The sequence below is a fragment of the Elephantulus edwardii genome, unplaced genomic scaffold, assembly GCF_000299155.1.
Source record: "Elephantulus edwardii isolate Elephantulus edwardi_28Jun2011 unplaced genomic scaffold, EleEdw1.0 scaffold00206, whole genome shotgun sequence".
Taxonomy (NCBI): domain Eukaryota; kingdom Metazoa; phylum Chordata; class Mammalia; order Macroscelidea; family Macroscelididae; genus Elephantulus; species Elephantulus edwardii.
This window is the reverse complement of record NW_006399956.1, coordinates 295946-308256: the sequence shown is the minus strand read 5'-3', so window position 1 is coordinate 308256 and position 12311 is coordinate 295946. Positions and strand designations below refer to the sequence as shown.

Genomic DNA, 12311 nt, shown 5'->3' with positions numbered 1-12311 from the left:
TGCATATATCTGAATGATAATGGTATTCACTGCACTTCCTTGTAAGCGTATGGATATAATTCTGTCACTCACAATGTTAATAATAATAAATCTGTTGATTAGGACCACCCATATTATACTATAAGGGGTAATTTTCTTAATGTAAAGTCAAGTGAATTTATCATAAATGTTAATCACATCCACAAAATGCCATTATAGCAACTTCTAGATTAGTGTTTTAACATACAAGTGGGATGGCCTCTGTAGCCTGCTAAAGTGACCACTAAATTAGCCATCAACTTGGGGTAGTAAGGTAGCTCTAGATATTGACCAGTTATTTTTCTTTCAGTACATCAGTTCCAATGGGAGAAAGATGTAAGAAAAGAACTAAGATGATTCTGAAGATTTGTAAAGTTCTTGTATTGTAAAACTTTTTTCTTTTTTTAAAGATTTGGTTTATTTGCCAACAATCCATCCCTACATTTCAAGGACTTAGATTTCCCTCAAAAAAATGTTTCCTTTGGCTCTAGCACACAAACAAACAAAAACAAAGGTCCAACTAAGTCCCTTGGGAGTTGGATAAGAGAACACAAATTCTCTTCCTTTAATTATAAATATAGTTAATTTTATTCACATGGTATCTTTAATATCTGATAAAATATATTTTTGGAATTGGAATGTTCAGAAAATACTGACACTTCTTTAAAGAATCATTTGTTATTATTTTCATTCTGGAACATGTGATTGTACCCAATCCAATAAAAAAGCATGGAAAAGTTAATGAAAGTAAAACTGTTTCAGATCTTACCGATATTGAATGTTTGGTGATATGCAAATGCTAAGAAAGAAATTACTTGAAGATGTACTTGTAGTAGTAGGGATTTTTTTGTTTAAACTAGCATCTTAAAAAAGATGCTATTGTTAGGCATAAAGTGTATTACTATAATTTATTTTGAATTTTTATCATGAATTTTATTGTTAAATTTTAGACTGGCATGAAATATTCACTTAAAGAGAGAGATGGTACTGCTATTAGTATAAGGTAAAAAACTTACAAAGAACAACAACAACTGATTGTTGCTGTTGTCATTGCTATGTGCCATCAAGTCGCCTAAGACTCATAGTGATCCTCAGGTTAGAGCAGGGTTCACAGCTCTGAACCCTGCTCTAACCTGAGCCAACCTTATTGTCTCTGACATGCCTACCCCCTTTACCCAAGTCACTAAGTCAGTGCATCTCATTGAGGGACTTTCTATCCTGTGCTGTCCTGCCACCCTTCCAAGCATAATGTACTTCTCCAAGGACTGGTCCCTCTTTGCAACATGCCCAAACTATGTCAGATGGAGCTTCAAAATTGATCAAACATGCAATCAAGATGCATAATAATTGGTGACAGGAATGCAACAGTTGGAAATAGGGAATAAGGATCACTAGTGGGAAAACATGGACTTCGTGACAAAAATGATGCTGGAGACAGAATGATAGAATTCTGTACAATCAATAACCTATTCATTGTAAATACTTATCATAAGAAACAAATGCAGACTACACACATGGATTTCACCTGATGGTATGCACAGGAATCAGACTGACTACCTCAGTGGGAAGAGCTGCTGGAGAAGCTCCATATCAGCTGTGAAAACTAGGCCAGGTACTAATTAATTATGGAACAGACTGCCAACTACTCATATGCAAGTTCAAGCTGAATCTAAAGAAGGTTAAATCAAATCCACAGAAACAAAATTTGACCTTGAGTCTATCCTGTTCAAATTTCAAAACCATCTCAGGAACAGATTTGAGATCTTGAGTGAATAATGAGTGAAGGATATATGAGCTGTGGGAAAATATCAAGAATATTGTCCATTAAAATGCAAAAGGTCATTAAAAAGACAGAGGAGGAAGAAAAGACCAAGATGGATGCCAGATGAGTCTCATGATATTGCACTAGAGCACTGAGAAGCCAAAGAAAAAAGACGAAATCAAGAAATTAAGGAGGTGAAAAGATTTCAAAGGGCAGCACAAGAAGACAAAAAGCAAAGTGTTGCAATGAAATGTGCAAAGAGCTGGAGTCAGAAGATCCAAAAGTCTGAACTCACTTAGCATTTCTTAAGCTAAAGGAACTAAAGAAAAATTCAAGCCTCAAGTTGCAATACTTAAAGATGCTTTGGGCAGAATATGAAATGATCTAGGAAGCATTAAAAGAAGATGGAAGGAGTATACTGAGGCACTGTACCAAAAAGAATTGAATGACACAGAAGAATTTCATGAAACAGATACTGGTATACAAAGGAAATACTAGATGTTTCCTTATAAATTGTCACTTTTGACTGGTTTGGGATGTTCTTTCCCCATAAAAGAACAATGAAAGAGAAAGCACAGGTTCACAGCAGTATAAATGACTTTTTTAAAGAGGGAAACAACACAATTAAAAAATCTCCATAATCATTAGACTTCCATGATTCTTACTCTTTCATCAAGGATATCTTTATATTTGTTGAAAATATAAACAGACCATCTACCTGATTGAAATTGCCCTTCTAGAGTTATCACTATAAATAACTTCTATAAACTTACAAGAGAAAACATTTCTCCTTTAGTAACCACCTCAAGATGTTCATAACAATGTATAGTCATAAAACATATCATTAGTAAGTTTCTTTCCCTAAGTGGGCTTATTTAAAATTTTAATGACGCCACATTTGCTTTCCAAACTAGTAGCAAAAAACAGGACTGCAGAAATGTGTGAGGTTAAATTCTAAAAACAATTACTGTAATCACTTTTAAGAATGTTTAAAACATATTACTGAGATTTGTGTGAAAGTTTACAGAGATAACTGGTGTTCTAGTCAACCACGGAAACATATTTTGTTTTATGCCATTTATTGCAGTCCCTATGTTGTATCTTCATTCTTCTTACTATCTTTGCTTCTTGTTTGCATTCACCCCTCCATACTCCTACCTTTTGAGCCTTATTCCTGAGAAAATGCTGCCCCTGTGAACTTGTGCGATTGATTGTTCAAAGGACTGAGTACCTCCCTGGAGGTGTTCACCTTATGGGTCTGTCTGATTGTTTTATTGCAAAAGTATCGGGATGTGAGTTTAGCTCCAGGTTCAAAGAACCACTAAGGGCCATAGTCTTAGGAGTTCTACCAGTCTCCATCACATAAGTAAGCTTGGCCATTACTGTGATTTTGAGTTTTGTTCTTGATTTATCTACCACTCTATCCATAATTCTCTATTGAGATCCCTTTCAGATCAGTTAGCAATGGTGGTTGAGTTGGAAGTGACTCAGAGCTGGATCCTCCAGCAGGTTTTCAGAGGCTCTGAATTGCATGGGAAGAGATTACCCCTTCTCTTACAGACCAGCTGATGGATTGGAACCGCATGCCTTTGGGATTGTGGCACACCATCTTACCACTAGGCCTCCAGAGCTCTGTTAACAGTAGTGGTTGCTGTTTATCGATGAGTCAGAAGTGACTCATCGCTGACCTCCCAGTGAGTTGTCAGAAACAGTTAATCACACAGGAGAAGATGGCACACCTTTCTCCTGCAGAGCAGCTAGTGGATTTGAATTGCATGCCTTCATTATTACAGCACAGCTTCTTACCACTAGGCATCCAGAGCTAGCAGAACATTATTTAGTTCTTCTGGTCTCAGGAGTATAGATGTTGAGGCTTGTAGAGCCTCTTTGTGCTGTGGGCTAGTTGTTTCCTTGTATATCCCCCCCCCTTTGCTTTGCTCTAGACAGAGACAGAGCAATATTTGTATTTTAGATGGCTGTTCACAAGCTTTTAAATCCCCCTTTTCTGCTCACTAATATAAGATGGCTCTGGTAGCCTACTGGTAAGAAGCTGCACTACAGTCCCAAAAGCATGTGGTTCAAATCCACAAGCTGCTCTGCAAGAGAAAGATAGGCAGTCTTTCCCATCTCTCTCTTGAAGAGCTGGTGGATTTGAACCACATATGTGCCTTCAAATATGGGCTGCTCTGTGAGAGAAGGGTGGCCAGAAAGATGGGTTGCTCTGTGGAAAAAGGTTGGGCAGTCTCCTCCTATTTGATTGACTGCCTCTGAAAATCCCCTGTGAGTCAGTTCCAACTTCACAGTACACAACAACAACAATGTAGGATGAGTAGTTGAGGTAAACTTTGAGAGAGAGTTATTGGGGAAGAACCTGACTCCTTATGGGTTTATTTCACGAGACTTGGCACCTCTCTAGAAAAAATTAGGCAGGAGAGTGAATGCAGCTGGATTATATGTTGTTGTGGACCACTGAGTCAGAACCAACTCATAGGTGACCCTCCAGAAGGTTTTCAGAGGCAGAAAATTTCACTGGAGGAGATTACCCACTGTCACCCCTAGGGTAGCTGATAGATTCAGATTTTTTGCCTTTGGGATGGTAGTGCAGCTTCTTATCACTAGGTCATCAGAGCTTTTGCTGGGTAATATTGAGAAGAATGGGAATCCCCAAACACTTTATTATACTCATATGAAACCTATACCTAGACCAAAATGTTGTTCAAACACTGCTTGGTTTAAAATCAAGAAAAGTGTGTGTCAGTGATGTATTATTTCTCTATACCTATACAATCTGTACGCTAAATAATTCAAGAAGCTAGACTCTCTGAAGAAGAATGTGGTATCAGAATAGGAAGAAGACTTATCAATAACCTGTGTTATGTAAGTGACAGAACATTGCCTGCCGTAAGTGAGGAGGACTTAAAATACTTGCTGGAGAATATCAAAGACTACATCCTTCAATGTGGATTACATCTCGACATCAAGACAAAATTCCTCACCACAGGACCAATAAGCCACATCATGACAGATGGAAAAAAGATTGAAATTGCCAACTATTGCATCTTACTTGGATCTACAATCAACACCCTTGATATCCACAGTCAGGAGATCAAGAGATATATTGTACTGGGAGAGTCTACTGTTAAGGATGTCTCCAAAATACTTGGGGGTTATGATGTCAGTTTGAAGACTAAGATGCATGTGATTCAGGCTATAGTCTTTTTTATCACTTTATATGGATCTGAATTCCGGACAGTGTCTAAGGATGACAGACAAGAATTGATGACTTTGAGTTGTGGTACTGGAGAAGAGTACTAAATGTCCCATAGATTGCCAAATGAGCAAACATGTCTTGGGAAAAGTGCAACCAGAGTGTTCCATAGAGGCAAGGATGGTGAAGATTCATCTTATGTACTTTGAGCATAAGGCTAGGAGAAGATATTCCTTTGTAAGGGACATCATGCTTGGAAAGGTGGAGGGTCGGCAAAAGAGAGGAAGACCTTCAACTAGATGAATTGACACAGTGACTGCAAAAAATGAGCAGAAGTGTATCGGAGAAGGCGAGGATGGCACAGGATAGGACAAGCTTCAGATCTGTTGGTCATAGGAATGCTACGCATCATACTCAATTCCATAACACCTAAGAGCAACAACAACAACAGCAATGTAAGGTTTACATAATTCTCCCCTTCTTTGGCTCTACAATCTACATGAATATATTTATGGTATATACAAGTTCTCATATTGAAATGTCATCTGGTAAACGGTCCTTGGTGAGGGATGTCATGCTTGGGAGGGTGGAGAGATAGTGCAGAAGAGGAAGACTCTCTATGAGATGGATTGATTCAGTGACTGAGATAACGGGGATAAGTGTATCAGAGACAGTGAGACTGGCACAGAATAGAACAGGGTTTAGGGCTGTTGTACACAGGGTCACTGTGAGTCGCAGGTGACTCGACGGCACATAACAACAACAAACCTATGAATGATCATAGGTGTAACCCCTTTCACTTGTCCTTATGTGTTCACATTGTCTGTGTATCTACTTGTAGGTTAATGTTTCTTATTACTAATAATGTCGGATTATATATGTGATATTATAGTCTAGTGATGTCTATGTAATTTGTAATTCTAAGAGAAATATCACTTTATCTCTTTTCCTCATCGCTGTTGAGTCAGAACCAACTCATAGCTGACTCTCCAGTGAATTTCCAAGGTTGTAAATTACATGGGAGGAAAGTGCCCATCTTTCTCCCAAGAAACCTGTTTTCAGCACAACTCCTACAACTGTTGTTGATTCCTGTCAAGTTGAGCATGACTCATAGCGACCCTATGAACAAAAGACCTGAAGCCCTTCTGTAACTATCGTCGTTTATCAAAGTTCATAGAGTTTCCAGGGGCATTTTGTTTAGACAGTGGATGCCACTCCTGCTTCCAATCCTACAGCTACATCAACAAAATTAGATAAATTTCTAAAAAAACTCCAAAAACCAAACGCCCTCCCCTCCCCCCATAAAACATGTTCACAGTGAAATAGAAACAGATTTTGGAATTCTTGTTTGAATTAAATGTGTATGTGGGTATTGAATTCAGGTCTATCAGAGAAATAGAAATCAATTCAATGCAAATTGAAAGTATTATCAATAAAATGAGTACAAAATCAGGTAATTTTTTTCCCACAGCATAGCATTTATTATATTTAAAAGGTCAAACTACTTATATAAATCATATCAATCTATAATTAATTATGTCCTCTTACAGTATATGCCTGGATCTCTTATAAAGTTTTTAGAGCACCCAGACTATACTGTGTTTACCTTTCACATTTAGAGCTCAAGAAAGAGTCCTGCCTGGTGTGGCATTAGGGAAGCTAATTTAATTATGAGTTTAAGTAGATTAAATACAAACATTGAGAGTAAGAGGTCCTTGAGGATAGATATCTAATCTTTGTAAAGGTCAGGAAATTTATCCTAGACAGATTAATCCAAGTTTATACAGTTAATTAGAGTAGAGTTGAAACTAGAAACCAGGACATAGAATTAATCAAGATTTTGTATGAGAGGCAACTATCTTTTAGAAGCTTGCTAAGCAATTGTTTACAAGTTAATGAAGACACTGAACAAGAGTGTTACTTATCAGGTTTGTCTTTAAGATGAATATAAAAAGACATGGGGAAATGTAATTACTGAATATCTCACATTCATTCATTTTACATTTATATTTCATAATTAATAAACATTGTTTGCCATACTTGCAGTGTAAATGAATCTGAACCTTCTTTTGAAGCAACCAGAAGGTATTATTTCTATTTTAACCTGAATTTAATAAGAATAACTTTTCCCTCAGACTTTGATACTTAATCTCTTCTAAATAATTTTGACCATTCTAATGACACAGAATTATTGAATTATTTCATTAACTATTAATTAAATTGCTAGCTTATTTCCCATAACAGTGGTTCTCAACCTTGGCAGCCTGCTGAAAAAGAAAACAATTTGACAAAAATATCTCATTACATCAACTGTTTTTCTCTTAGTATGTTACACATGTCTCAACTTCAACTGAAACTCAGTTGTTCAACAAACTAGGCCTGGGCTCTGATAAAATAAAAATGTAGAATTAATACAAATATGGATTATGAATTAGGCAATGATGGAATCTTCCTTCGACATAGAGAGCCAAGTGCTTTATATATCTAAGATAAACAAACAAAAAGTGCACATTTAAAAGATCAATGTAAAGAACAGCATATATGTCATTGATTGAGAGCCACTGTTTATCATAAGAGTTCTAAGAGATTATGACCATAGTGTAGGTTATTATCTCTTCTAAATGCCACAACATAATATTTCAAGGTGATAACAGCATTTTTAACTCTCTTAACCTTACTTTCTCTTAACCTCTATTAGTACTTATGAATCATAACTAATTGTGAAAATTTGACTTTTCAACTGACTTGCCTCCACCCTACCCCAATTCCATTATCTTCATCTTTAGCTTACATGCATTTTCCTAATTATTACAAATTAAAGTCTGATGTGTAGACAGATATGAGATTAATAAAATGGAAGAAGAAGGGGGAAAGAAGTTATCATGATTTAAAAAGTAACCACTTTGATACATATTGGAAGATACAGTATTTAAAGAAATAGTTTATTTCTGAAGTAGATTCCTCAGAATATTGTTTTTATTTTGAGTGTGTCTATGTGTATATTTTATTGCATGGAATCTCTTCTGACTCAGTAATCCTACAGGATGAAGTAGAACAGTTTTACAGAATTTTCAAGGCTATAATCTTCATTAAAGTGCCTTGTTTCTCTTCTGAGGAATGACTTGTGGATCTGGACCACTGACTTTTTAGTGGGCAACTGAGTGCCTAAACCACTGTGCCACCAAGCCTCTTAGTTTACATATATGTCTAATCCTATATTGTTATATAGGTGTCTACTTCTCAACTCTCTTAGAGCTGAAAGATATTATATATATATATATTATTACACATATATGAATATATAATGTATGTACATGTTATATGTATTTATGTATAGAGACATAGATATACATATATTAGTATAAACATTATTATATACATACATTAATATATATGTATATATGTTAAAGGGTTATAAGATATATACATGCATGTATACATATGTGTATATGTGTACATATGCATGTCCTATCATATATACTAAATGCATATATAATATATACACATATATGCATATATATTTATTATATTAAAATATTGTCAAGTTATTAAGCTACAAGCATATGTTATGATTATAGTATCAGTTCAAGGTTTTTATAAGCCTGAATACAAAATTTATGATTGTAAAGTGCTTGTCTAATGGTGAGAATAAATTGCTATTAATCTTTTAATTATATGTAATGGTCATTTTAGAAAATGAAATTTAGATGGACAGTCTATATTTTAAATACTCTTTCAGTATAGAATTGTGACATTTTATGGTATGTATTACATTTTTTTTATAATGCTTCAAATTAGGTAGAACATTTTTTGTAGAATACTTAGGTTCATGATTATCGAATAATTTTTCTTTTAGAAATTTTCCGTTTCTCTGCTTCAGATAGTTCACCTACTCTTATTCTTATAAGTTATAATAAAATACCCACACCTCCCAGCACCCTTGCATAATTCTGGTGTTTCGTTTTTTCTTCTGCATTTTCCAGTAGGAACAGATATTCTGTGGCTTATGCTGCTCAAAAGCCTTGGCTATTAAATGCTACAGTTGAAGAAAACATTACTTTTGGAAGTCCTTTCAACAAACAGAGGTAATTCTGAATAAGCTATAAAATTTAACTCTTCACCAGAACTATTTCTGAAACCTTTTCATCTAGACCTTACTTTTTCTCTGACTTGTCTCCCTATCATTCTTATCACCAGAGTCTTTTAATTATTCAGTTATTTTTTAAAAAGTCTCAGGAAATTTTAGCCATTTTATTCGCTTACTGATGACATTTGTTTATCATTACTAAACAGTAGAAAACTGAAGGCAATGTTGAATTTAATGATGGGCAAATAAAGTAGAAATCCATGTAAGGAGCAAAAAGGACGTTTAACTGTAAAAGAAGAGGAGGAATGTGGAATCTGAGGGGTTCAGCAACTCAGAGTAACCAGAATATTCAGTTGGTGAACATTGGTGGTGTTGTCTGTAGGGTGCTGTGTTGGCACTCGGAAAGCCTGTGCCTCTCTGGAAGTTCAAATCAGCCAGTGGCTTCAAGGGGAAAAGATGGACAATCTCCTCCCCTGTGAGTTACAGCCTGGAAACCTGCTGGTGGCTGAGCTAGGAGTTGGTTCTCACTTGACAGTAATGAAATGTTTCATTTTGCTTTTAGATAACCCTCTTTTGAATGTTAGTGGGGCACAGAGAAGGTCAAGACATGGGGAAGAGCAAAGGAGAGGGAAGAGCACACTGTGGGAGAAAGAACCTAAGTTAGGTGGGATTTGTTGGAGGTCTGAGAACAAACTAAACAGAAAAATATTTTAGCCAACAGGAGATTAGGTTGCAAAAGAAGGATGAGACTAGGTAGTGAAGAACCTTGAATGCCAATTAAGTAAAATTTCATATATTATGAGAGAAAGATCAAGTTTTTTAAAAAAAGAATTCCAAGATAAATGTGATGCTTCATTTGGAAGTTTAATCCTACAGCTATATATGATTCTGACTTGAAAACAGGAGACATATTAGAACATGCTGGAACATCTTCAGTGTTTTCCATTTCTTGTCCCTACAGTGTGCTTGACAACATGCACAGTGAGCCACATACACATTCTTTTTCAGCCATAATGAGTCTCCTGTTGTTCTCTCACATGCATCGTGAACTTTTCTATCTTCATAAGGTTTCTCAAACTTCCCTTTTGTGATTTTCTCCCCGATAAGTTACAACACAGTTTTCAGTTGTTGTGTTGTTGTTAAGTGACTACTTAAACATTGCCTCCTATATAAGGATGTTTCCTGCTTCTCATAGTTGTCAGGCATTTTTTTCTGTATACTAGAAGTCCTCTGTGCCTGTCTTTATTGTGGCACCTAATAAAAGTACACTTTTCTTGAATATGTCTTTATACCAGTCTTCTGCACCATTTACTAGTTGGGTTTGGTTTCTCCTCCACATGTACACCCACAGAGTGGAAACTAGTATCTGGAGGTAAGCTTACATTAACTTGTTTAGCTAATGTAATTCCACTTCCAAGATGCCAGACCTTGGACTTAGTTCTGTGGGCATTGTATTATGAATGACCTAAAAACTCAGAATAATTTCTTACAAAGGTACAAAGCTGTCACAGATGCCTGTTCTCTTCAGCCGGATATTGACTTACTACCATTTGGAGACCAAACTGAAATTGGAGAGAGGGTAAGCTATGCATAATTTAAATAATGAACACAATCTAGAAAAGTCTTCTGGTTGTCCTCAATTTCTAATGGAGCATAATGAAATCTGAGCACTTGAGAGTTATGTGTTATCTTAATAATTGTTGTGTTGTTGTTATGTGCTGTGGAGTCACCTATGACTCATAGTGACCTTATGCACAACAGCCCTAAACCTTGCTCTATTCTGTGCCAATCTTATTGTCTGATACACCTACCTCCAATACTCCAGTCACTGTATCAATCCATCTTATCGAGGGTCTTCCTCTATTGCATTGTCCCACCACTCTCCCAAGTATGACGTCCCTCTTCCAACTACTAGTCCCTCCTTGCAACATGTCCGAAGTATGTTAGATGAAGATTCGGAATCCTTGCATCCAAGGAGCAGGCTGGTTTCACCCTCTCTAGGAAGAACCTGTTCTTTCTCTTAGCAGTCCATTCAATACTCTTCTCCAACACCACATATGTACAAAAAATGGGAGGGCAAGAACCCTTCGCTACTATTTTCTTTTAAGTATTTGGAAAGTAACTACAGTGTACTTACTATTGCGCTAACCATTCTGGAGTTACCAAGGAAATACAAGTTAGTATGTGGCTTTGATCTAATGTCTTTTTGCTTACTTGGAACTTACCAGACAATTGGCTCAAAATTTAGATAACTTCTAGTAATTATGGCAGACTTGTTCTTTTTCCTTTTACCTTAATGCTGTACCGTTTTGACCAACTGAAAAATATTTATACCTAAACTCTTTCTGAGAGATCTCTAGTGGTTTAGTGGGTGAGAACTTGTGCTGCCAACCCAAAGGCAGAGGGTTGAAATCCACCAGCTACAGTCTCCTCCTCTGCAATTTATGGCCTCTGTAAACCTGCTGAAAGGGTCAGCTCTGAGTCAGTTTTGACTCAATGACACATAGCAATGTCCTTTATAAAAGTGATGAATAATTTTTTATTAACCTTTTGATCATCAAATACTAAGCAAAAATACTTCATATGTATTGTCTACTTTATATAACAAATATGTTATATGGATATCATTATTGATATGTTATCTGAGAAAACTGAGATAGAGAAATTTCAAGTATCATACCCAAATAGAATTATTGGTTCATCTAAATCAGTTTGAACCAGGCTGATTTCCAGGTCTCTCTTCCATGGAGCTACTGAATGAGTTCAAACCAGCACATTTCATTTAGTAGCAGAGTGCTTAAGTTCTCTGTCACTAAGGCTTCTTATTGATAATACTGTCTCTTAGCTGACTTCCAATGGGTTTTCAGAGGCAATAAATTGCTTGAGAGAAGATTGACCATCTTTCTCCTATGAAGCAGCTGGTGGATTTGAACTGTGTGTGCCTTTGTATTGGCAGCACAACTCCTTACCACTAAGCTACCAGAGTTCTCCAATGCAAAGCATGAACATCTCATCTATAAGCCTCCATTTCTACATCTGTAAAACCAAGAAAACAGTATCTACCTACTGGAATTGATGCAAGGAATAAAAGGGATAAAATTTTAAAATAGTTCACACAAGCTCTTATATAGTAAGTGCTCAGTGAGTGTATTTTAAAACAGATACTTTTCAATTCATTATGAAAGTATATTGTCTATTTTGTGGAAATATTCCTTAAAATATGAAATTTAAGAGAT

General features: G+C 36.1%; 1 protein-coding gene across 3 annotated transcripts in view; it reads left to right on the top strand.

Moving 5' to 3' along the window:
- ABCC9 (ATP-binding cassette, sub-family C (CFTR/MRP), member 9) overlaps positions 1-12311 on the top strand; it is a 227669-nt gene that overhangs the window by 137835 nt on the left and 77523 nt on the right. For all 3 annotated transcript variants that reach the window (XM_006897200.1, XM_006897201.1, XM_006897199.1), the window contains exons 17-19: positions 7035-7073; positions 8972-9073; positions 10570-10654. In XM_006897200.1, coding sequence (XP_006897262.1) covers positions 7035-7073; positions 8972-9073; positions 10570-10654 — 226 coding nt within the window. The remainder of the gene's footprint in view (positions 1-7034; positions 7074-8971; positions 9074-10569; positions 10655-12311) is intronic.